At 36.0% G+C, this 24,645-nt stretch overlaps 1 protein-coding gene across 9 annotated transcripts in view; it reads right to left on the bottom strand.

Moving 5' to 3' along the window:
• The window catches only part of FER (FER tyrosine kinase), a 432,712-nt gene that overhangs the window by 105,038 nt on the left and 303,029 nt on the right, over positions 1–24,645 (bottom strand). For all 9 annotated transcript variants that reach the window (XM_026498484.4, XM_026498483.4, XM_026498481.4 and 6 more), the window contains one exon: positions 4,731–4,854. In XM_026498484.4, the coding sequence (XP_026354269.1) occupies positions 4,731–4,854 (124 nt within the window). The remainder of the gene's footprint in view (positions 1–4,730; positions 4,855–24,645) is intronic.

Raw genomic sequence — 24,645 nt, 5'->3', positions numbered from 1 at the left:
ATAATCATTAATTTGTGTTACATCTACCCGATGGCAGGGACAACGATATTCTTGTTGACATCAGCCTGGCACAGAGTAGGCAACTGTTCACATTTGTGAAGCACTGGAAATATCTTCGTTCTCAATGGATAAACAAAATCCTTATTAAACAATAAATCTCATCTAATGGGCTTCAATTTGTAGAGTTATTAGCCTTACTCCATAACAACAAAACTTCTCTGTGGTAAAGCGACCAAAAACAAAGAGAAATCAGTCCAAGATTTAAAATTAGAACATAAAATCATTTCCTACAAGCATCTCTCCAAAAACACCTTTTCTGGTTTTAACACAGAATATCATGAAATTAAGAAATGCTTCCAAAACTCCCCATAGGTTGGTCTTTAACACAAACACATACCAATCAAAAGCTTATCCTTTCTTTACTTTCCACAGACACCAAAGAACAGGGCAGAAAGCCAACTTCTAGAAATAAACCCAAATAAAAATAAATCTTGCAGTAAGATTCATCAGCAATAAAACCATAAACGCCATTCCCACTTATATCTAGTATAATGTCAAGCTTCAATCCACTTAACATCAAAATTAATCAGGTTTAATGCTTCTTCTAGAGTGACATCTAACAATCTAGTAACATACCATTGTAAGTACACACACAGCCCAAAGTTTATCGGTATACTTCAAGTCTTCACATAAAGCACAATTTGGAAAGAAAATCTCACATTGGTCTATAGCATAATTATAAAGAAAATGCAGTTGATTACAACTAAACACAAAATATCCAGCAATTCACTAGCTATAAAGAGAAATAGTTTCAATTAGAAACTTAAAGTATCAAGAGAACCCTTCTGGACGTTAAGTGGAAATTACAACAAGAACATTTTTCAAAAGCAGGCCATTTCTTTATGCAATTACTTCTTTCTATTTTGTGGCTGTCATGCTTGTTTATCTATAACGAAACATTGCTCTGCTCTTCTCACAGTGATCAAAACAATAAAACAAAGCTAAAGAAAGAAAGTGTGTCCCCCCAAACTGAAGATACTATTTTGAGGAGACACAATTAGAAATATTTTCAAGTATTGAATTCCAGGGACTTCTAATCACTGAACAGGATAATACATATAAGTTCATATAAAATTTAAAGCACATTAAAAATTTTTGCTTTGATGTGTGGGACAAAGACTTCATAATTCATAGACATGCATATATTTTTAGTAATACTTGGGGATGTCAAGAATAGGGCTGGGTGCCTTTCTTCACTACCTGAAGACTGAAACTTTCGATCATGTTCAGATTAATCAATTTTTAAAATACCTCACTAGAAATTTTTCTAATGAGGAAAAATGCTTTTCACTGTAGTGAATACTATATTTTTATATTTATATATTTGGTATTTCTTAGGAGAAAAAACATACAAAATGACTTGAGTGCATCTTTTAACTATAAATCAATTGAAATCCATTGCAATTACTATTACTACCCCAGGAATAGTTTCATAGGATGAAACATAAGAATAGGGTTCTACAGTACGACTCACTTCTATAAAAAATTCAACACAAAAAATATTTTCTCAACATAGTGTCACATATTGGTGAGGTACTGAAATGCAAAGGAAAAGAAAATGAACTCATCCAAGAGCACTTAAGTAAATTTCAAGAGTAACGAAAGACCACTGGCTAGAGGTATCATAAAATTCACCCACTAATCAGGATCAACAGGGAAAATTAGAATAGCAGATAGTTTAGAAGAAATCAGTGGAAGTGTTGGTCGGAAAACATTACACTGTTGCTATATATAGCTAATAAGGAAAATCATATAAAAAAGAAAAGGATTTATTAAAATAAAGACAAAAAATATTCTATGCCACGATGATAAATTTGGGGCTTGCGTATTAATGCTTATCAGTGCCCTAACAGATGTGACTATCGATCAATGGACTCTTTGTTGCTGATCCTGGAATCCTTCTCAATACACAAGACAGAAAGCCACTACCAATCACTGAAAATTGGCACTGAAATCTATTTGTCAAACCTGTTCTCAGTGATATTGTTTAAGATATTCTATCAGGAACCTTTCCCACAGGCAAACAGTACAGGTACAACTTTCTAGGATAGGTGCTCAAGCAGGGGTTGACATTCAAAAATTTGTGAATGCATAACAATTCTTAACAAGGAGAGTGGAAACATAACATTAGAGCAGATAATGTTATGATTTGGTGAGTGGAATAAATTTTTTAAAAGCTGTCATCTACAACTTAGAATGGTTTCAATTCTGATGATACAGTCCTTAAAAAAATAGTCATCTATTTGCAAGAAAAGCAAACACTACAAAAGTAGCAAGAAACTGAAACAATTCCTTCAACCACAACGCAACAGAAATTAGAGATTGCTACTGATCACTGACAATTAAGTAGTTTCAATAATGTTTATTCACTGTAATTTAAAGCTATAGTTTAATGGTTTGAAAAAAAAAAAATCTGAGACACAACGAATAACTGAAGTAGAGAATTTGATGCCTGAAGTAGCTTTAACGCCTGAGCAGCCAAAGTTATAGATGTCCCCTAAGTGACAACAAAACCCTTCGTTGTCACTTCTAACAAAAACTGTTTTCTTCTTCTAATGAAATTAATGATAATGCAATTCTTGTCCAAAATCAAATACTTTTAAAAAATCTTTAAAAATTGGAGAAAGACAATTATCAGTTATCATATGGTTTTACTCATATGAAGAATAGAAGAAACAGTGAAGAGAACCATCAGGGAAAGGAGGGAAAACTGAATGGGAAGAAATCAGAGAAAGAAACAAGGCATAAGAGACTCTTAACTATGGGAAACAAACTGAGGGTTGCCGAAGGGGAGGTGGATGGGGGGATGGGATAACTGGGTGATGGGCATTAAAGAGGGCATGTGAAATGATGTTACACCCAACTGATGAATTGTTGAACATTACATCTGAAACTAATGATGTACTATGCATTGGCTAATTGAATTTAAATTAAAAAAAAAAAAAACAAAACCCTGAATTATAAAAATAAATAAATAAATAAATAAATAAATAAAAGTATCTATTATAATGTGATTTGATCTCTAGTCATAGAAAGTAAAACAAAAATACAAGGACAGTGGTTAAGTATTAGTTGTCTTAATTTCCAGAAATACAATATCTTTACTGAAATGTACTTTAAAATATATGTGATCATTGAGTTATATTGGAAACAAAAGCTGTAATTTCAGTTTTAGAATAAAACTGAATATGTGGCAAAATTTTTTGGAAAAATTAAGTAATCAATTTGATAAAGTAGGCAGTTAGCCAGACATGAGCAGGTAGCAGGTGTTTTCTGACTTTTAAGAAGGGCGGAAACCAAGTTTCAAACAGCCAGGAAAAACTCCGGGGGCACACACATGTAGTCTTCCCTAAAACTGCTGCCTTACAATAACCTATAGCTTCATGAGAACACATTTATATTGTGGTCTTGACCCCACATTCCCCTTGCAGGAGGACGGCTCTACGAAAGCTCTGATAAGGCCGCATAGGGCCAAAAACTGCCCCTCCCTATTGTAGGAGGAGACCTTTGAGGATTGGAGGCAACCCTAGTCAGAGAGCAGCCTAGCTATGACCCATAACCCTTGCAAGCATAAAAAAGAAAGACCACCCTGCCCCTGGTGCAGCTGCCATCCCTGGGTCTGCCGCTAGTCCACCTTGAGAGCGTACTTTTGCTTTCATTGCTATCAAACTCTTGTTTACTTCAGAGTTTGGCTCTAAATTCTTTCTTGGCCCAACTCAAAAACAGAGGCAGGGGGTGAGGCAGATGGGACACGCCACTGACACACTAAGATCAAACAATATACATTTCAGGTGAAGGTACTTTTGTTCTGCTATGTAAGTATACATTATACAATTTTACCAGAATGTTAAATCAAAGCCTGCTTAATGAAACACATCAGAGAAAAACATACATCAATACCTGAACCAATTTAGATAAAGTCCATAATAGTTCAATCTGACAATGAACTCTGTTCCATGTTAAATAGTATTACGTGCTATTTCCAGTGAATAAAAACTGTATCAATGGCCCCAAGTCATTTTGCTTACATACACTGAGCCATATTTAGGATCTCACATGCATTCGGCAAGACATCTTAAGCTGTACTGACATTTAGCAGGAAAGAACATTTTCAGCTACAAGCAATGAAAACCACAATCTATAAAAGCATTACAACCAAGTCACTGCTCTTAACGTAATTAGACAAAGTTTTCTAAAATCTCCCTTGAAATAACTAGTATGCTAATATCTTCTACCCTTGGCCAATTCACTGTCATGAACTGTTGTTTTACTATTATGTTCTTCCATGACTTTACAAGTAATTTCTTTGCAAAATGAGAACAGGGAGCAGATGAAACAATCCTATTTGGCTATAAGATTGTAGCTGATTATGTGACTAACTTGTGGTACATCTTATCAGTAGGTCCTTCATGATTATAATACAATAGATTTTAATCAGGGAGTAGCTCATTGTCTTATGAGGCGTACTTACCTCAGGTAAGAAGGAAAACAAGTGTTTCTGTAAACTGTTATATGAACAACTATCCAAGAAGGCTTTCCCACAAAACATGAAAACCAACAAGAAAATATGTAAGTTTTGTGAAAGAACTTCATTGCTGTATTGCAGCAAATATGTCACTTTTCTAGCATTCTACTGATAAAACCAGAAAATGTTTAAAAAATGTTCTTACCTGTGTATACAGTTTTTACTCTCGAGATAGGACATACCAGAAGCAGCATCTAATGAAAATTTCACTAATTGTTTGAGTTTTATTTCATCCTTCTTCTTTCTCAGAAAGGACAGGAAATCACCTCCTACGAGAATTGACAGACAACAGTGAGCTATAATCATGCTGTACTGACTGCTAGAGATACCTGACAACACCCAAGGAATTAGCATTCAGCCATGCTTTCTGCCATTTTGTTCGAGGTGAGGATAAAACAAAAGATGAAAAGAACACAGCTATTAGAAAACAGATACCATAAACTTACCCAGATTCAGTTTAAGTACTTTGTTTCACGCTGTACATTATCCAACACGTAATAATATTAAAACAAAATCATACAATTCCTCTGTTGCAATTTCTCACTGATTTGCCGGGCTAAAATTTTCTGCCAAATTTTATTTTCTCTAATACCAAATAAAAGATTATAACTATAAAGAGTTTAAAATGTAAATGATATCAAATTAATTATCTGATTCAGTGACTACTTATGATAATTAAATCACTGATGGTAGAGGGGGTGGGGGAAAGGGGGAAGAGCTATGGTTTTGATAAGATTTAATTGCTGAGCCAAATTGCATTTTGTGCATCAAATGGACTTCAGTGATGTCTTAGAGCAACTCTTTAAACCAGTCATGGTCCAAAAGAAATAGAACATACAGTAACTGTAAATTATCTGGTAGTCACATTTGGAAAAGTAACAACAAAAAGCTAAAATTCATTTTAATAATATATTTTTTCTTTAGCCCAATATATACAAAATATATTATATCAATATGTATTATTACAAAATTATAGTGGAAATATTTTACATTTTATCATCCTAAGTCTTTAAAATACATTGTTTATTTTACATTTTGTGAGACATCTCATATATTTCATCTGTATTTAGATTTCATAAAATGTATGGTTGAAACAGAAGCTTCATATACCTATGTTGTTTCAAACATGTTTAAAATTTTCTAGTAACTCAATTTTAAATTGAGTACTAGCCACATTTCCAAAGCTGAAGAGCCATCTATCACCAGTCACAACCATATTAAAATGGTGTCGACCTTCAACTGTGCATTCATTCTTCACATCGCGTTAAAGGCTATCTGAAGGCTTGATTATTCTTCCTTGATAGTGTAGAGTGTAATTGCATTTTTTTAAAAAAAGTTAAATATATTAGAATGAATGTTCTCTCAAAACAATCATTCCCACTTTCTCTTCCTATTAGGCCCTCAGATTCTAAACCAGAATTTTGCAAGAGGGATTAGCATTTAATTGCTATTTCCTGAATTCTGTAATCCTCGTCACCAGGGACCCAGGCTTCCCTAAATAGAACAACTCTAGAGGTGAAGACTTAATGGCTCTTTAATGAGAGTACCTGGAAAATAAACACTTGCCTAACTCTACTTCTAATGTTGTCCTTGTCTTACTTCTTCTCTTATTCACAAATCAAGTGTTAGGCAAATTTGGTGGGCCATTTACAGAATCAACAGCTATATGCTTAAAAATAATCTTAATGGTGTCAGATAATTTCTTTTTTCTGTTCTTTTAAAGAGAATATCAAATGTATTCAATTACTAGGAAGATTACTGAAACAGTCTCCATCAAGCTTAACTAAATTTTCTGAACAAAACACACAAAAGCAACAGTAAACAGCAAAATTAACCACTGATTTCTCTACTTCAATAGGTATACCAATTAAGTGGACCTGAAATCAATATTTAGTTGAAGTTATTAGTTGGACCAATATTCATATATATTAATTCTCTTCTTAGATATATGTTGGCCTATTTTAGAAAAAGTGCAGACTTCTGGTCTTGAAACCACATAGCATTTTGTTTAAGCTTTGGAATAGCTTTCACATGAAAAGAGCTTTTCTGGAATTTGATTTAAAGCAGCCTATGACAACCTCAGTGTTCTGTGAAATCCTAATATTTCTTTCCGGAGTTAGCTCATATTCAGCACTTTTCCATCTGCCTCCTGTTCCTTTTTAGATTTACTCCTTTGGTGAATCCTCCTTTACCCTTTAACCCCTGATCCAAATGGTAAACCCGAGAAGAGAATCGTGCCTCCGCTGCTCAATATTATAATTTCAGAGGCTACCACACCATGCCCAGCATGTAATACCTCCATAAACATCTCTTGAATGAGTGAGTAAACAATGTGCACATATCTCTTCTTGCAGCTTCTAAGCTCTCCATGAAGAATCATTTTTTGTTAATTTTAACATTTTTTCTCTAGTTCCTCTCCAATGGTGAGAACTATGCTTTTCAAGTACTTGTTAAATGTTAAAATAGTATTGAGAAAAAGATATTACATTTCTTATCAATGGCACCGGATGGATGCTATAAGATTCTTTACATTCTATCAATAAAACTTGGTGCATTTAAGATTGAGCTCATTGTGATAGATGCTTCTGTAACACTAATGCCTTAAAAACTGCATCTTTTAAAAAAATGATTTGCAAAGAAGCAATCCCTGGTAGATAAAACTGTAAAATAACAAGTGCATAATATAATAAGGAAAAAAAAACCACTTAAATAGCATTACAAATTGCCTGAAAAGTGACGCCAAGTCAATAAAGGTAAAGTACTACAAAGCAGAATGACATACAGCTATTGCCAAATACTGAGACACAGCCAAAGGTACAGACGGAGGATTGTCTGATTGCCTCTTACTGAATCCAACAATATTTCTGCCTTAGAGAAACTTCTTGCTTAAAATCATTAAATTATAAAGTAAATTTTAAATTTATTTCCAACTTATAGTTATTCAAGACACAGACAGAATGATCTTAAGTAACAGAGGAAAGCTGCACCATTCCACAGCCCTAGTCAGCTTCTTGGAGAACAGTGCAGAGAAGAAGCAAAGCCTTCAGTAAAGTTAAATAATTGTGATTCAGTACTGAAAGCCTGAGCCTTGGGCAAGTGTAAGCAGTAAGAACCCTGAGCAAGAAGGAAACTCCCCAAGGGACAGAGTGTGAGACTAGAGGTAGGTTCCCCGGGAAATGATTCAGACTGGGCCAGAAATGTTCCTCTAGGCACAATACTTGATTATTACCATTAAGTGAAGAACAACTGGAGAGTGACATCAGATGACAGAGTTTTTAGTATTCACTGTCCTTTACTATAGAGGATAGTGTCTGTTCCTTTGAACTCATTCCCCTGTCATTTTCATTACATGCCAAGTTAAAGAACCTCTATTAGAATTTGTGATATACACAATAATCATATATACAATACATACGTTTAGATGCGTATGCACGTATGTATATGTGTACGGGTGCATATGCACATAGTATAGAGTGCCGTACCTGACCATTACAGTAAGGATCTTGGTGTTCAAAGTGGGCTAAACAAGATCTTAATTCCCCTTTTGTAAAACTGTCTTAACAAGGATTATTTCTATATAAGTACACTGTACATTAAACCAAACCAGGATGGATTATTTTCTAGAATTCTTCACCAGTGATAAAGTTCTAAGACGATACTTAGTATGTTTTTATAGTCAATTTTTGGTTTACTAGGGAGATAGCATGACATCGTGAAAAGAGCATGGATATTGAAGTCAGACTGACTTAGGTTTGATTACCTATGTGGCCTCGGGTAAGTTGTTTAATCTTTTTTTTGTTTTTTAGTATTTATTTAAGAGAGAGAGAGTGTGCAGGAGCAGGGGGGAGGGTCAGAAGGAGAGGGAGAAGCAGGCTCCCTGCGAGCAGGGAGCCTGATGCAGGGCTTGATCTCAGGACCCTGAGATCATGACCTAAGCGGAGGGCAGATGCAAAACCGACTGAGCCACCCAGGCGCCCCTAATCTTTCCAAACTTCTTTAAAACAAGGATTAATTCCATTTATTTCCCAAGATGGTTTTGAAGACTAAAATGTATCTTTTTTTTTTTTTAAAGATTTTATTTATTTATTCGACAGCCAGATACAGACAGCCAGCGAGAGATCCCATAACGCTGGGATCACGCCCTGAGCCGAAGGCAGACGCTTAACCGCTGTGCCACCCAGGCGCCCCTGAAGACTAAACTGTATCTAAAACACTAAGCCCCTGCCTACAAAGTCACACACTCTATACTACTACTTCTTATTTTTGCTCAAGCTATTTTGCGTCTAAAGAAAGAAAGAGTTATAGCAGGGACTGGGGGTTTGTCACATATCTCTTTTCTCTTACCTCAATTTCCTGACCTTTCCCCATTTTGGAAAGTATTCACCTCACCCTCAACAGGAAAGGCGGCCCTAGACTGGCCTCACACAATGAATGAAGCCCATTCCCCTGCCCAAGTGACTGGTTCAGGGACAGGCACAGGGCTTAATTTGGGTCACTGAGATACAAGGACATGCTTAAGAGGGAAAAGAAACTTTGGTTTTTGAGAGAAGCCACCAGGAAAGAAGCATTCTCTGCCACTGCAAGTATATAAGACAGCATGTAGCACCATGAGGACCGGCAGACTTGGGGGCGGGGTGGTTAGCAATCATGGAAGGCAGAAAATAGTGAAGGTAAGAGAATGGTTTCTGGCGACATGTTCGAGCCACTGGATCAAACACTTCCTGAACAGTGACTTCCTTCTAGATTCTTCAATTAAGTGAACTAATAAAACCTCTAATTTCTTTTTAAAGATTTATTTTGAGAGAAAGAGAGAGAGAGCATGTGCCCATAGCCGGGGAGAGACAGAGGGAGAGGCAGAGACAGCCTCAAGCAGCGGCCCTGCTGAGTGCGGAGCCCCACGTGGGGCTTGATCTCATGACCCTGAGATCATGACCTGAGTTAAAACCAAGAGCCAGGGGTGCCTGGGTGGCTCATTCGTTAAGCGTCTGCCTTCAGCTCAGGGCGTGATCCCAGAGTCCTGGGATGGAGCCCCACATCAGGCTCCTCTGCTGGGAGCCTGCTTCTTCCTCTCCCGCTCCCCCTGCTTGTGTTCCCTCTCTCGCTGGCTGTCTCTCTGTCAAAGAAATAAAATCTTTAAAAACAAACAAACAAAAAAACCCAAGAGTCAGATGCTTGACTGGCTGAGCCCCCCAGGCGCCCCCACACAAAAGTTCCTAATGGAAAAAATATTTGTATCAGAAGATTATTTGAGAATTTTAAAAGGTAATATATATTAAATGTCTGGAACAAGTAGGAAACAATAAAAAGAAGTGTTTATTATTGCTTGCAGCAAACTTTTAGTAGATGGATAAAAGGCTATTATTCTCAACAGTACTTTCTCAAAAGATTCCTTACCCTATGCTATGGAAATTTGATCTCACCTGTTCTTTCAGTATTCATGGGGCTGTGAGGAACTGATCACATTCAACAAACTCAGAGAGATTATTATATAAACAAGAACTAAGTTATTAGTTTGTTATTGGAGAAAAGGGATTATCAGGGCTATACCACTAATGACTTCTTGTCACTAAATCATGCAGAGATCTTAATTTATCTTCAAATAACTTCAAAGTTCATTAAATTAAGAGATATCAGTCCTTAGTGATATATAAAATATATAATTCATTACTCTTGTTTTTTAGAATATAAATTTATTCCTGATAAGTTTGGTTTGTGTTCACTTGGAAATTTAAATAGAATAATAAAGCAACGATTAAGTTGTAGGGAGCTATTTTGGAGGCCCCATTTATGTCACTGTTCAGTTTTAATTTAAAAAAAATCAACTTTTTCTCTTTAACCTGTAGTGATGAGAGTTATGGCTGTTACTGGATCATCAAAAATAAGGGAAAAATACATACGACAATCATAAACAATGAATGGTGATGCAACCTTTTCTCCATGAAACACAGAAGAGATTTTACTTTTTATTATTTTTTGAAGACTGTATTTATTTATTTGAGAGAGAGAGCGAGATCAGGAACAGCGGGAGGGGCAGAGGAAGAGGGAGAAGCTAAGCAGGGAGCCCGATGCAGGGCTCGATCCCAGGACCCTGGGATCATGACCTGGGCAAGGCAAACGCTTTAACCGACTGAGCCACCCAGGTGCCCCAATACAGAATAGATTTTATATAATACGAGATAAGCCAAAACAAGTTCTTGAAGCAGAAAGTGCCGCCCATAGGGTATACTCAGGTGAGACAGACAGCACAGAAGGAGACTAGCCAGGAGGATGCTCTAGTTGTCAGCTGCTGTGCTGAGGTGCTGAACTATCCAAGTGAAGACCACAGCATTAGATCTGAAGAGACTCGTAATAAGCTAGAAATCGGTCAGTTTGTGAAGATGAGTAAGATGAAACAATGAATAACTGAAAATGACTACAAGAATATACCAGCTCTCCTGATTCCATATTCCTTTTAAAGCAGCACTTACGGAACAGCTTGCTACCTAAGTAACATCATTCAGCTCGGCCAAATGCGGAGCTGAGTATATGGTTTTCCCAATTTGGGTTAATACAGGACATCAGTCTTTTCCGACGAAGTTCCTTAATAGCCATGTTCTGCTAACACTGCAGAAGAGTGGGAACCTTTCGCATTTCTCCTTTGCAGATGCTCTTTGAGAACATAACTCAATAGCAATCATGATTACAGTTCTATGAAATAAAGGAGTACATTTCACAGTATGTTTAACTTGCTGGCTCAAGGGGCACCAGCTATAATCTTGCCAGACATTATACGGATTACGGATTGCCACAACAGATGCCAGAGTCAACTTGCACAAACTCTCAGAATGTCAGTACTAGAAGGCACTGGGGACATAATCAGCTTTTTCACATTATGGAGGAGGGACCTGAATTTACCTTTATTTTTATGGTGGTGATTTTGGTGATACTATTGAAATTCTAGGGCAAGGGTTTGCAAACTATGTCTGGGGCCAAAACCAGCTTCTTGCTTGTTTTTCTTTGTTTGTTTAAATAACGCTTTACTGGAAAACTACCACATTCGTTTCTTTACATATTATCTATAGATGCTTTCATGTTATGGCAACAGGGCTGCAATAGAGATTATGGCCCTTGAAGCCTAAAAAATTTATTATCTGGCTCTTTACAAAAATAGTCTGCCAACTCTTGTTTTAAGATATGTATTGCTCAGGATTCCATACAGCTGTAGTCCCTTTCATTTAAATGATTCCTATGGTTGCTTTGTCTACTTTCAACCAAGATTTTACTTTTTACTATGTGTTTATTGCAACAAAGCTCAATATTGACATGTTTTAATGCTCAAAGAGGAAGCTAGAGAGGTAGATTCACCAACTAATTTTATTCCTAAGACATATAAACCTACTTACATACACAAAAATACATACACTGGGATTGTAAATCCCCTGGCCCCCTCCCATCCACCACTCACTGTCTGCCACCAAGGCACAGAAGTTCCACTGTCTGTGGAACTTCATGCCAAACTACTCTTCCATTTTGTGGCTTCTTATGTCCCTCAAAGCTTCCTTTGATATCAAGTGTAAAGACAAGAATGGGCAGGAAAATCGGGTATAGAATACGTTAGCTCTAAAGCCTCCTGGAACACAGTATAAATACTTAGATGCTATAATGGCATTTAAAAAAAATCAGTGGAGGAGCGCCTGGGTGGCTCAGTCGTTAAGCGTCTGCCTTCGGCTCAGGGCGTGATCCAGGCGGTCTGGGATCGAGCCCCACATCAGACTCCTTGGCTGGGAGCCTGCTTCTTCCTTTCCCACTCCCCCTGCTTGTGTTCCCTTTCTTGCTGGCTGTTTCTCTCTATGTCAAATAAATACAGAAAATCTTTAAAAAAAAAATCAGTGGAATGCTTGTTTTGATGCCTTTATCTGCTATAGAAAAACCTGCAGAGAAAAAAAAGAAGGCATCAATTCAAGCTTCCTTAGATAGACTTTTAAAGAGATGTGAGATAAAAAGACAAATACAAAATACATTTAAATTTAATAATAGAAATATGTTTATAAAAGCTAAAAATATTTTTAGAAATTGAATTCATCAGAGGCTCAGTATTTTAGGGACATCGAGGTCTCCAAATCAGTGATATCAGTGACAACTTTATAAGACCTATTACATAATATTATTTAAAATGATTAGAAATGTATATTTACATGTTCGTATTTACACAGTTTTTGTTGGTTTTAGTTAGAAATTTAATTTGTGGAAAGGTTTTAAGTACAAATACATTTACCAATTATGAAACTTCCTATCTGATTATAAAAATATTACTTTAAAATATACTTTTTGCAGCAAAGAGCTGGAAATGTCAGTGTTAAGAAAATACTTTGTTTCTGTGAGTTTGATTACTTTAGAAATCTAAGTGGAATTATACAGTATTTGTCTTTTGTAGCTGACTTACTTCACTTAATTTAATGTCCTTAAGTTTCAACCATGTTGCAGAATATGACAGTATTTCCTTCCTTTTTAAGGCTGAAAAACATTCCACTGTATGTATATGGCACATTTTCTTAATCCATTCACCCACTGATGGACAGGTGGGCTGTTTCAACCTCTAGGCTACTGTGAATAATGCTGCAATGAACATGGGTGTGCAGTATCTCTTTAAGATCCTGTTTTCAGTTCTGTTGGACACATGCATAGAAGATGAATTGCTGGATCACACTGGAGTTCCATTTTTAATTTTTGAAGACTCTCCATACCATTTTCCGTAGTGGTTACACCAGTGTATAATCATACTAACAATGCGCAAGGATTCCAAATTCTCCACATGCTTGCCAACACTTGTTATTTTCCAGGGTGATAGTGGCCATCTGAGTGGGTATGAGGTAATATCACCTATTTGCACTTCCCTGATGATTAGTGATATGGAACATCTTTTCTTACGCTTTTTGGCCATTTGTGTATTTTCTTTGGAGTCATGTCTATTCAAGTTCTTTGCCTATTTTTTAATCCAGATATTTGTTGTTTTGTTTTGTTACTGAGTTGCAAGAATTCTTTATATATTCTGGGTACTAACCCCTTATCTGATAAATGGTTTGCAAATTTTTCTTCCATTCTATATGTTACCTTTACACTCTACTGACTGTTTCCTCTGCTGTGCAGAAGTTTTTAAGTTTGATATAGTCCCATTTGTCTATTTTTGCTTTTTTTGCCTGTGCTTGTAGTATCATATCCAAGAAATCATTGCCCATTCTGATGTCATGAAGATTTCTCCTATGATTTTTATAGTTTCATGTCTTATAGTTAGATCTTTAATACACACCGAATTAATATTTTTATATGGTGCAAGATAAGGATCAATCTTCATTCTATTGCCTGTGGATATCCAGTATTTCCAACACCATTTATTAAAGAGATTATCCTTTCCTATTATGTATTCTTGGCACCCTTGTCAAAAATCATTTGACTGTATATGCCAGGGTTTATTTCTAGGATCTGTATTCTGTTTCATTGTTCTGTCTTTACGTCATGTAATACTATGTTGATTATTGGAGCTTTGTAATATATTTTGATATCATGAAGTGTGAGGCTTTCAACTTTATACTTCTTTAATAAGACTGTTTGTGTTCCTTTGAGGTTCTATGCAAATTTTAGAATTTTTTCTATTTGTGTAAAAAAAAAAAAGCCATTGGGATTTTGTAGGGAGAGCATCAAGTTTGTAGATGGCTTTGGGTAGTATGGACATTTTAACAACATTAAGACTTCCAATCCTTGAATGCAGGATGACTTTCCATTATTTGTGTCTTCTTTAACTTCTTTCTGCAATGTTTTGTAGTTTTCAGTGTACAAATCTTTTACTTCTTTGGTTAAGTTTATTCCTAAATAATTTATTCTTTTTTGATGTTATGGTAAGTAGATTCAAAGAAAAATTTCCTTTTAGGATTGTTCATTACTGTATAAAAACACAACTGATTTCTGAGTGCTGATTTTGTGTCCAACAACTTTGTTAAATTTCTTTATTAGTTCTAACAGGTTTTGTTGTGTGCCAATTGTTAGGGTTTTCTACAAATAAGATCATGTTATCTGAGAACAGAGATGATTTTACTTCTTCCTTTCCGATTTGGATGTCTTTTCTTTTTCTTGGTGAATTGCTCTGGCTTACACTCCTAGTACTATGTTGAACAGAAGTGGTGAGAGTGGGCACCTTCGTCTTACCCCTGATCTTAAGGGAAAAGCTTTCGGTTTTTCACCACTGATTACATTAGCTGAGAACTTTCTTATATGAACTTTACTACCTTGAGGTAATTTCCTTTCATTCACTGAATTTTGCCATAAGCATTTTCTACATCAATTAAGATGATCCTGTGATTTGGTCCTTTGTTCTGTAAATGTGGTATGTTACATTTATATATTTTCATATGTTAAATTATCCTTGCATCACATTCACACATGAAACACATATATATTGAGAACATAAATTTCCTGCCACCCTTCCCATCCGCAACCACTGTCTGTTACTAAACCAAAGTCTGATTGTTTGTTTCTCTCTCTACTTTCATGTCGACTCCTAACTGCCATCCTCACTCATCAAGGAGGAAAGTATACAAATTTTTAAATAAGTCATCAGAAATCTAAGGTAGCCTACAGCAGAATCTCTTCTGACTTTGTGACTCACTAACCATAAAACTTGATTATTTATGTGAACCACATGTCTCTGTACAAGTGGTTCCCTCTACGACAGATTGTTCTTTTCTGAAGTAGCTCTTGATAATTTCATCCACCTGGGGTTATCGTAACTGTAATTCACCTTGAATTGTATTGGCTGAATCAAGAGATATTCCAAAATTAGAAAAATATCCTTTGTAGCAGCATCAAAAAATCCACCACCACCAACAAAATACTTAGAAATAATTTTAAAGAGGGATATGTTACACCTTTTATACTGATAACTATAAAATATTGCTAAGAGAAATTAAAGAAGGGCAAATTAAATGGAACAATACAACAAGCCCATAAAATGGAAGATTAAGAATTAGCATTAAGAGTTAATTCTCCTCAAATTGATCAACAGAATGAATGAAATCTCAACCAAATTCCAAACAGGCTTTTTTGGTTGAATTTCACAAGCTGCTTCCAAATTTTTCATGGAAATGCAAAAGATCTAAAATAAAGAAAAATGTTGAAAAAGAGAAAACTGGGAAGAGAAGTATTACTATAAAGTTGTACTACTATAAAGTTGTAGTCAGGGAACTGTTTTAGCTTCAGGACAACCAAGCAGATCAATGAGACAGAACAGAGCCCAGAAATAAACACACTTATATGTATCCAACTCATTTACCACATACACACCAAGCAATTCAATGGGGAAAGGAAATGAAAACCGAAGTTCAATCTCTACCTCCAATCATAGACAAAATTAATTCAAATGACTTCTAGAACTAAAGTATAGAGCTCCTAGAAGAAAATGTAGGAAAATATCTTTATAATCTTGACGTAGGAGAAGATTTCTTAGGACTCAAAAAGCAGTAGCCATAAAGGAAAACAAAGGAAAAGAAAGCAAATTAAAATGGACTGCACCCAAATTAAAACCAAACGAAACAAAACTTTTGCTTATCAAAAGACATTATAAAAGTGAATAACCAATAGGCAAGCCATAGAACTGGTGTTCTCTTCAAATTAAAAAAAATAATAATTGGGGTAAAAACAACACAACCAAATGTAACAACTTCACTATTCTCAGGGCTACAGTTGAGGTAGTGTTAAGTGTACCCACATTTTTGTGCAATGGATCTCCCAAGCTTTCAAAATTGGCTTTATTCCAGGTTATAGAAAGAACTCCTGCAATTTAGTAACAAAAAGATAAACAACACAGTAAAAATGGGCAAGATAAACATCAAAAGAAAGATACAGGGTTAAGCACATGCCACGAGTTCAATGTTGTTTATGATTAGGATATGAAAATAAAAACTACAAGGAGGTATCACATCTCACATACTACAATTTCTAAAATTAAAAAGACTGACAACACCAAATGCTAACAAAGTTATGGAATAACTGAAACTCTCATAAATTGTTGGTAGCTGTGTTAAATGCTATAACCACTTTGGAAAACTGACAGTTTCTAATAAAATTAAACTTACATCTACAGTATGAACTACCAATTCTACTACTATGTATTTATATAAAAGAAATGAAAACATGGCTATAAAAAGATTTGTACAAATGTACTTATGGCACTGTCATTGGTAACAGCCCCAAACTGAAGAAAACTCAAGTGGATAGATAGCTGCATATTTATACAAGGGAATGCTACTCAGAAATAAAAAGGAATATATGCTGATGCATGCAATACTATGGATGAAAAAATCAATTCCAGGTAAATTATACGTGCAAATTTTAGATAAAACAATAAAGCTTCTAGAAAATAACACAGATAAATAAGCCCATAGAGATAGAACACATAAAGCTGTACTCCTAAAGGAAAAGATGGATAAATTCCATTACATTAAAACTGAGGACATCCGTTCATCCAAAGACATCATTAAGGTAGTGAGAAAGTAAACCATACTGTAAAATAAGATATTTATACTGCATGTAATGAACAAAGTAATTGTATGCAGATACATAAAGAACTCCTACAAACTAATACGAAAAAGACAAGCTAAGAGGAACAGGAGTAAAAGTCTCCAACAAGGCACCTCACAAAAAAGCCTATTCAAAGAACCAAGAAGTATATGCAAATATGTTCAACATAATTAGTAATTTTAAAAAGTTAATTTAAACCACAATATCTTATGGCTCCTGGGTGGCTCAGTCAGTTAAGCGTCTGCCTTTGGCTCAAGTCATGATCTCGGGGTCCTGGGATGGAGCCACTCGGGCTCTCTGCTCGGTGGGGAGTCTGCATCTCCCTCTCCCTCTGTGCCACCCTCCCCCGCTCATGCTGTCACTCACTCACATGCTCTCTCTCTCTCAAATAAATAAAATCTTTAAAAAACAAAAACCAAACAAACAGAAACAGAAAACTACAATATCTTGGTGCCTCATACCTACCATAATAGCTATAGTTACAAAACTGATCACACCTCATTTTGGCAAGGATGTAGAGTAACTGAGATTCTCACATACTGTTAATGGGGATGTAAGTTGGTGCAACCACCATGGAAACCTTTCTGGTGCTTTCTATTAACGCTAAACATATGTATACACTATAACTCAGCTGTTTATCTCCACGTAGATATATTCAACAGACACGTGCACCAAAAAACATATGTAAGACAATTCAAAGCAACATAGCAGCCCCAAACTGGAAGCAATACAAATGTCCATAAATGGTAGAATAGAAAAATAGTGTTGTATTCACACAATTGGAATAACATATAGCAATGAAAATTAGTGAATTCCTGCAACCAAAATGTGGATAAATCTTATGAAACATGATGCTGGAGAAAATAACTGGACCAAAAGAATACACAAGGTTTGATTCCATTTATGCCAAGTTCAAAACCATGCAAAATTAATCTATTTTGTAAGTCAGGAAAATGGTGTGTATACTTGGTGATAATTTGAGCTGTATACTTATGGTTAGTGTACTCCTCCATATGCATTGTTTTGTTTGATCTAGGATTTTACCCTACTTGCAAGCTAATAAGTTAGCCTGTTGCTTCTTCATGGGTGAGAGATGAAGGGCTTTATTATTCACAGCCCAAAATGGGGGTGTTGTGGATAAGTCCAGATGGGATGCCTGCACACGGAGTAGGATACGTTACAGAAGACGAACTCTGAGTTTGGGAAAGCTTCCATTTTACACCAGGCAGTGAGCAAAGCCTGCTCTTTGTCTCAGAGAGAGACATTACCTCATTCCTCAAAGTTGCCCACTACAAACACATCCCTGGGAAATGGCCCAGGTAAAGATCAGTCGGGGCCTTGCATTCTTAACATACCCACCAAGACAAGCAGGAATGCAAGAGATCAGTGAAGACTATTTCTCAACATACTTTAATAGAAAGCTTACTAGATTTTTTTTTGCACTATAAAAACAATAGATCAGAGGAAAGCCATAAATATAATACAACAAGATTTCAGCAAGCCATTTGACCCATCATTACAATCCTGTGGTTAAAATGGAGATGAAGTAGGCTGGACAGAATTACGGTTAAGTGGATTTGTAGGCTGAAGAATGATATCCATGGAATATTGATTTAAGGCGTGTGGAAATCTGTGAGAAAGTTATCAGGGGTACGAATGACTTGGAATTTCAGGCTTCATTCTTTTTTTTCAAATATTTATCAAGAATTTGGATAAAGACATAAAAGGTATGCTACATATAGTACAAAAAATTTAGTGAAATTGCTGTGATATCCTGAAAAAAACATTTAAGGCAGTATCAAACTGCTTTCAAATATGTGAAAAGCCTTTTTTATGTAGTGAGAAGTTGATTATTTTCTGTATAATTTCAGGTTTCAAGTAAGGTTTTGTTTTTAAGTGTGCTAGGATACCATGTCTAAAGTATTTCTTCAAGAACACTAAGAGAGGGGAACCTGGGTGGCAAAGTCAGTCAAGCATCCGACTCTTGGTTTCGGCTCGGGTTATGATCTCAGGGTCCTGAGATCAAGCCCTGTGTTGGGCTCCCCGCTCAGCACAGGGTCTGCTCAAGTTTCTCTCTCCCTCTGCCCCTGCCACCCCCCCCCCACCATGTGCACTCTCTCTCTCAAACAAATAAATAAATCTTTAGAAAAAAACACACTAAGAGAAATCCTAATGTATGGGTTTATACTATCTATCTAACTTCAAATATTTGCTTCAAGAGAATTTAACTCCTGCTTTTGCTTAGAACACAAAGCTATGTTATTTAGCATTTAGAACAAAAAAGTACAGGGGCTTCAAGGTGGCTCAGTCAGTTAAGTATCTGCCTTTGGCTCAGGTCATGATCCTGGAGTCCTGAGATTGAGCCCCAAATGGGGCTCCCTGCTCAGCAAGGAGTCTGCTTCTCCGCCTCTCTCTTCTCCTCCCCCGCTTGTGCTCCCTCTATCTTGCTCACTCACTCTCCCAAATAAATAACTAAATAAAATCTTTTAAAAAATTGAAAAGTACAAAGTGATGAGTTTGATATATTTCCACAAAGAGGAATGGACAATGATTTAAAAAAATGATTTCCCATATTAGATAAAAAAAAAATTAGAGGTATTAAAATTTCCTAGTATGGATTGACTTTTCTAGCCAATTAAATCCTTAACTTGTTCTATCTTAGGCAAATATATTACAATTAAACTGCTGACATTTTGGTTTCGGCTCAGGTCATGACCTCAGGGTTGTGAGGTCAAGCCCTGTGTGGGGTTCTCACTCAGCAAGGAGTCTGCTTGAGATTCTCTCTCTCCTTCTCCCTCTGCCCCTCCCCGCCACTCACACGCTCTCTCTCTCTCAAAATAAATAATTTTTAAAAAATAATAATAAAATCATCTTTCATGTTTTTAATAGTTTATGACTACATATTATCATAGACATTGTCTCCTTGAACCCTCTTAATAATACTGTAAGTATTAATAGACATTCCTAAGAATATACTACAAAGGGGCAGTTCTGGGTCTCAAATCCGTGTATTTTGTCTAGAGATGAGAATTTTCTTGGCTACAGTAGCTTTCCAAGTATAGAGCAGTGATTGTGTCCTGAAAGAGCAAGCATTTGTTATATGTCAAGTGGGGCACATATGACAGTGAGGAACACCAAAACCCATGTGAGAGGGAGCCATGGGGGGTTCCTGGCAGGCTGCACAGTGTGTGCCTCTGAAGCGACAGTTAAGCTTTTCTGCCAGCCATCTCACAGAAAGTCTCCTGTGATACATTAGGCAGAAGCAGAGTCCTACCTAGAAAGGATACAAGAAAGAATAATGTTCAAAGAATTTGAGAGTAGAAAAGACTGATATATATACAGTAGAAAAAAATAAGACATATATATATATCATGCTACATATATATATATATATATTCCATAGAATTTCAGGTAAATTGCTGAAGGCCTACTAAAAATGAAAATGTATTTTCTATCTTCCAGTTGTTCTCAATCCAGTAAGATAGAAATATCAGAAATAAACTAAGTAAAATAATGGTGAAATAATAGCTAAATAGATGCATCAATAATACCTTGTAATGGTCCATAAACATGCAATGAAATCAGACTTGTAGGACTGGACAAGGATACAGAAGGTAGGTAAAGGCTTTGAAGGGTGGAACAGGATTTCAATTGGGGAAAACAAAGAAGGAGCACCTGTACTTATTTTTAAAGGAATAGAATAAATTAAAAAAGAAAGAGCTCTTGAGAAGTAAACACCATTGAACCAAAATTCAAATTTCTGTTTGTATTTGTTTCTATTTTTATCTTGCTGAAATTTTTTGGGCTAAATTGGCACGACCACTGATGAATACTGAATTTTCTCCTACATATCTGCTTAGAAGGAAAAGCTACATCAGGTTCACTGTATTATTGAAAATATCTCTTTCTTTAAAATTCACTTAGGATATGAAATAAACATTAATGCCTTATGTGGAGTTTTTCTAGTAGAATGTTAAGTCTGTGCTAGAAACAATTACGATCCTCTGAAAGCATAAGAAAGTTTGACCATCAACAGATATTTTTCCTAATTCAGATCATAAGGAAGAGGCTCCCAATTAAACTGAATGTTCTTAAATCTAAGTGGAAAAGATACATTAAAGTAATTTAGTCTTAAATGTTTTTCTTAGGACCAGTATTTTCAGGAAAGAGATAAGAACTCTGCATGCAGTAAAATTCTACGTATCTAAGGAAAAATAAAAGAGTTTCTATATGTTTTAAGATTAACTTTAATAGGGTTTAACTATATAAATTTGCAGAAGGCCTTCTCGTTCCAACTTGGTCAGTACTTAGTTGTAGGAAGTTAGATAAGGTGCTCGATTTCTCTGGATTTCATCCATTACATACAGAGGTTGGTCTAAAATGACCTCTAAGGTTGAATGTAGACCCAGGTCAGTCCAGTAGAAAATGGGAATGTGGGGATTATTTGGTCACCATTTCTGGGTTCCCCATCTTAATATGCTCTACTTGGACACTCTGCATGCAGTCATGTTTTATTAACTGTAGGAGTCCTCCACTCTTACCCAATACCATCTCTCCATGAGGACTGTAGCACTGTTGCCTGTGTGTATGACCCACTGGTAAGGCTAGAGCTCTTCTGCAGTTCTCCCAGTTCTCAGCTCTCCCTTCCCCAGTAATCAGGGCTCTCACTTCTTGCATACCTGATTCAAACCATCTGAGAATAATGGTGTGTTTACTAACATACTTCATTCTGCCTGTCCAGTTTGCAATCCTCTCTGTGCCTCTGCCATTTAGCCTTTATGGTTACTATTTAAGCCGTAACTCTTTAATTACTCACTTCTGGATTAGTGAGAACTTTCTTTTTAGAACTCAAACTCTAGCAAGAAAATGGAATAATCCTGCTTACAGTTTGCCAGCTAATTTACTCGTATTATTCAGACTTAAAATCCTTGAGTATCTTCCTTCCTCACACAACAAAAGATGGCTTTCACCAATATCATCAACCCAAAATGAGTAATACATCTCTCCCTTCACAACCGATGTAACTTTATTTTACAAACAGTAAACATTTCATTAGCTGTTTATATAGATTTTTTTATTAAGTTATTGTCTACGTGACCTTTTCACAACCACTCACATGCAGCAGTCTGGGTCTTCTATCATCAATTCCCAGAAGTTACAGCCTAGTAGGTTAAGTCATTTTGTACAAGACCATGTGCAAATGCACAGTTAAAACTGTTTTCATTAAAATGATGGGTCAAATGCCACCGAGAGGCCATCAGAAGAATTTAGATAATACAGGCATTCTTTTCAAGTTATTGTCAGTCATTCCTTATCAGATATTATTTTCACTTTATGACATGAATACAGGCTTAATGAGTAAGCGGAAAGAAAAATGCCTTGAATAATTAATATTTTCCTTTCACCTTATTACACTTTTTCATTTTACCTAAAACAAAAAATAATTGGATTTATTTTTTAAAAGTAGTTTTATTAACCTAAAAAACTTACTACCTTAAACGTAGACCACAGTGAGGTCACAATTCATTCAAATAACGTGGGTAAACTGGCAAAAGGAAATGAATCCCTTTAAGTAACTCCTAACGTGTCAGAAACGATTCCAAGAGCACATGTTAGCATTTAGTCTAGAACTGAGGTCAGGATGGGAGTGAGCTGCAGAGGTGCCCAAGGCTCAGCGTTAGTATCTGACAGCATACCGCGGGGCAGCTTACATGAGGGAAAGGGACCCTAAAATTTGCAGGATCTAATCTGACATGACACCTGCCTTGAATACATTTCTTTGAGGTAATTATAACCTTTTCTGGGTATCATTTTCTTGCCTGGCCACAGTGCCCTCAAGCCAGAATCTTTCATAGCGGTTCTAGTATCTACACTGATCGGTCTTCCTCCTACAACCAGGACGCTGTTTATCTGACTTCCAACTCTATATATAGAGAAAAATATTTTATTAATGCTAGGAAAAAATGAAAAAAAATTGCCACCATGTTTTGCATTTCAATGCTGCACGCACTATATGACATGTGGTCAGAATGAAAGAATGTATGTTTTAATCCATACTCCAGACACCAATCTGGAGATACCATATGTCAGAAAAGCTTTCAACAACTTCCCAATCTCTCTCTACTTTCCTAGACAGAAGAAGGTGGTTTTCTTTTTGCTTTTTTGATTTTTTTATATTTATCGCCCCTTGTAGAAGTTTTTCTTCACTGTTATGGATTATTTCTTCTCTTCTGCCTTCCTCCCAGGTGTAGCAGTGGTTAGGATGGTTTTGAATATTAAGCTGGTTTTGAATAGGTCTGTCCTATTCAACTAAGATAAAATAGGTTCTGGTAAATATCTACTCTTCTTAGTCTTCTTCTACTACTACTGGAACAAAACAGACAAGTACATCTTACAGAAATTTATCTTTAAACCACCCCCCGCCCCCACCATCATTCATTCAATCTGGTATTCAACTTGGTATGTGTGGCTATAAGATTTTGGATCTCAAATATAGTCTGTAGATATGTGGGAACAAGGAAAAAAGTGAACGTGATTTCACTTTGTTGTCTTCCTTTCATCCCAGAGAATGGGTAAGAATTTTGGCAGAAAGATTTACCAGGTAGCTGTATTTCAAAATCCAATTTATAGTTATCTTCTCTTGTGGACTAAATAATTTATGTAGGAATCAACTTTGACAGTATTCAAATATAAGAAAATAATGCGATCTTCTATCTGTTGGTGGCAATATTTTCCAGATGTAAACTACTAGAGGCCAATTCCTAGAAGGTGAAGAGTTTATGATCTTTCATATACCTAGAGTTTACCTATGACCATCATGTAAGAGTAAACTGGTAAATATTTCCTGAATGTACAATGAGTTTCTATAACAGTTGTCTACTCTAAAGCAGTTTATCATTATCTTATTCTCATGTGTGGATGATGTAAAAGAAGGGGAATTAGTAAACACACCCAATCAGAGGTATAGTCCCCATTCTTGAGGGAAGCCTAAGAAAAAAGGACATCAGTATGAGCTAGCTCAATTCTCCAAATCTATCCAAAATGAATGAGGAAAAAAGGGAAGAAACTGGAAGTCAGACAATGACTAGTCATTTTAAGAGAGATGTAGAGAAATTACTCAGAGATGGGAATCTATAAATAATGCAATATTAAGTTAATCATGAAGATTTTGATCACCTTCTTAATAATGAGGAGTGGGGGGGGAAAGTTCTGGCTAACAATGAACTAATAAACCACCAGTATCTCCACAAGCATTATTTTTAATATTACTATGGCTGTGACAGTTTGTAGATCCCATGGACATATCCTTGAGCCCTTAATTGCTATGTAATATCAGTGAAGAGGGATGTCGCTAGAAGATGGGAAGAGGGATGTCTAAATTTGCTTCTTTTGTATTCTTATACTCTAGATGGTCCTCCAATAGCTGTGGGACCACTCTGAAACACTCTCAAATACTTTTTGGGCCCAGCCTTGGACTTTAACAACCCCTTGGGATACTGGTGATAGCTAAT

This window comes from Ursus arctos, unplaced genomic scaffold, assembly GCF_023065955.2.
Source record: "Ursus arctos isolate Adak ecotype North America unplaced genomic scaffold, UrsArc2.0 scaffold_5, whole genome shotgun sequence".
Lineage (NCBI taxonomy): Eukaryota > Metazoa > Chordata > Mammalia > Carnivora > Ursidae > Ursus > Ursus arctos.
This window is presented reverse-complemented; position numbering and strand designations above follow the sequence as displayed.